The sequence below is a fragment of the Cynocephalus volans genome, chromosome X (assembly GCF_027409185.1).
Source record: "Cynocephalus volans isolate mCynVol1 chromosome X, mCynVol1.pri, whole genome shotgun sequence".
Taxonomy (NCBI): domain Eukaryota; kingdom Metazoa; phylum Chordata; class Mammalia; order Dermoptera; family Cynocephalidae; genus Cynocephalus; species Cynocephalus volans.
Genome location: NC_084478.1, coordinates 40,876,120 through 40,877,901, shown reverse-complemented (window position 1 = coordinate 40,877,901; position 1,782 = coordinate 40,876,120). Strand labels below are relative to the sequence as shown.

The 1,782-nt window shown below is 48.8% G+C and overlaps 1 protein-coding gene across 1 annotated transcript; it reads right to left on the bottom strand.

Moving 5' to 3' along the window:
• Positions 1-305: 305 nt before the first annotated feature.
• On the bottom strand, positions 306-1,349 carry LOC134367916 (melanoma-associated antigen B1-like). Its single transcript, XM_063084574.1, has one exon. It carries the CDS (start codon positions 1,347-1,349, stop codon positions 306-308), a length of 1,044 nt encoding a protein of 347 aa, XP_062940644.1.
• Positions 1,350-1,782: the final 433 nt, after the last annotated feature.

The following is a 1,782-nucleotide window of genomic DNA, read 5'->3' as shown; positions in this document are numbered from 1 at the left end:
TAAAATCTCCATTCCAAAGCCATAAATTTTCTTTTTCTTAAACCCCAAGAAGATTCAAAGATTTTCAAAATGTATTACAGAATATCTAAACTCTTCAAAACCTGATAACAGCAATAAATGTGTGATCTGCATCATTCATAAACACAGACTCTGAATCTAAAAAAAACATTCTACTCAAATAACAGTATTTGAAAGATACTAATGTAAAACAAGAACAAGAAGATATATATTATGATCTCTCTGGCCCCATCTCGGCCTCTCACTACTTAAGAGATTGGAAGCCCTCTTCAATAACAGAATCTGCCTCACACGTCACTAGGGGCAGGAGGAGCTGTCAGATGTGTAGGCCTAGAACATGCACTGGCCTTGGCAGAAGTGCCACGCATGGCTGCGGCTCTGGCTGAAGCTTTTTCTTTCTCATCTCTCAAAGCCTCTTCATAATGGAATGGGAAGACACTAGGGGTGGTATTAATGAGTTGGGCCAAAAACTCCAGGACTTTCATCTTGCTGGTTTCAGCATGGGCTCTTGGACCCCACAGGAACTGATAGCGTGGAGGATCACTGTTGGGTACCTGCTGATACTCCAGGTACCTTTCCTTCACCAGATCTTGGGTGATGAGCTTCCTGACATCCCCAAGGATGAAATGACTCTTCCCATCAAAGACTCCCATCATATTCAGGAATTCCCACATCTCTTTCTCGGAGGCGCAATTGCCACTGAAGAAGATCACACCCAGCAGAGGCATTAGAAGCCCATTCCTGGGAAAGCCCCGGGAACCGCTCAGGCTCCCATCATCGGTGGGATTTAGCTTGCTGACAAGGGTATAGGAGTGATTTCTGGGGTTGACTTCCTTCAAGTCAAGGCCAAAGACCAGCTCCATGTTCCTAGAGGCTCTCTTGAGGATCTCAGGGAATTGCTCTCTGTACCTTTTGTGGACAACCTTCAGCATCTCTGCCTTCATAATGGGCTCTTTCATTTTATACTTGTGCAGCATGAACTGCATCAGCGTTCCGGCCTTCCTGGTTAGAAGATCATGGTGTGAGCTCTCAGTGGAGGTTGAGGCCTGGGAGGAATTTTTTCTTCCCTCACCTTTACCCTTGGCACCTTTACCAGATCTCTTGCGTGAAACACCCACAGCAGCAGTGGGGGTGTGGGGGGCTCCCTGAGGCTTCTGGGGAATGCCAGCAGCAGGGGAGCCAGGAGGAGTAACCCCCAAAACAAGAGAGGAAGTGGAAGGGGACTCTTCCTCTGCTGCAGCGGCCTGAGCACCCTGAAGACCCTGGGTCTCACTTTGGGCCTGGTGGCGTTTCTCACGGGCTCGGAGCTTACTCTTTCGACCCCGAGGCATGATGACTGTGGTCAGAGACAGCAGGCAGGCGTGTGGGCAGGAAGTCAGGTGAAGTGGGCACCTGGAGGAGAGAGGATGAGATCTTGTGAACACCTTTAGCAAGGAGATATCACCTTGGATTTTAAGAAGCCAATTCCGCAGTTTCCCTTGAGAGTCCTAGGAACACATTGGGCTCTTTTTCTTTGTCAGCCTGTCCTCTGGGAACCCAGAGGAGGAAGTTACAGTGTGCCTTAGGCCATCCCTTATTTGGGGCTGACTGGGTCACAGCAAGACCCGGCAGAGTGGACTCCCTCTGTGTTCAAGGGTCCTCTCGGTTTGCATATGGCATCATCATCATCATGTCTATTCTGTGCTGTTCTGATGGTGACACCTCAAAGATCTTTGGGACCCATGAGAAGGAAATAAGGAGGTGTCTTAGTCCACCACTTCTGTG

What these genes read in the sequence shown, in the direction of transcription:
- LOC134367916 (XM_063084574.1), bottom strand. Translation starts at nt 1,349, where the DNA reads ATGCCTCGGGGTCGAAAGAGTAAGCTCCGAGCCCGTGAGAAACGCCAC.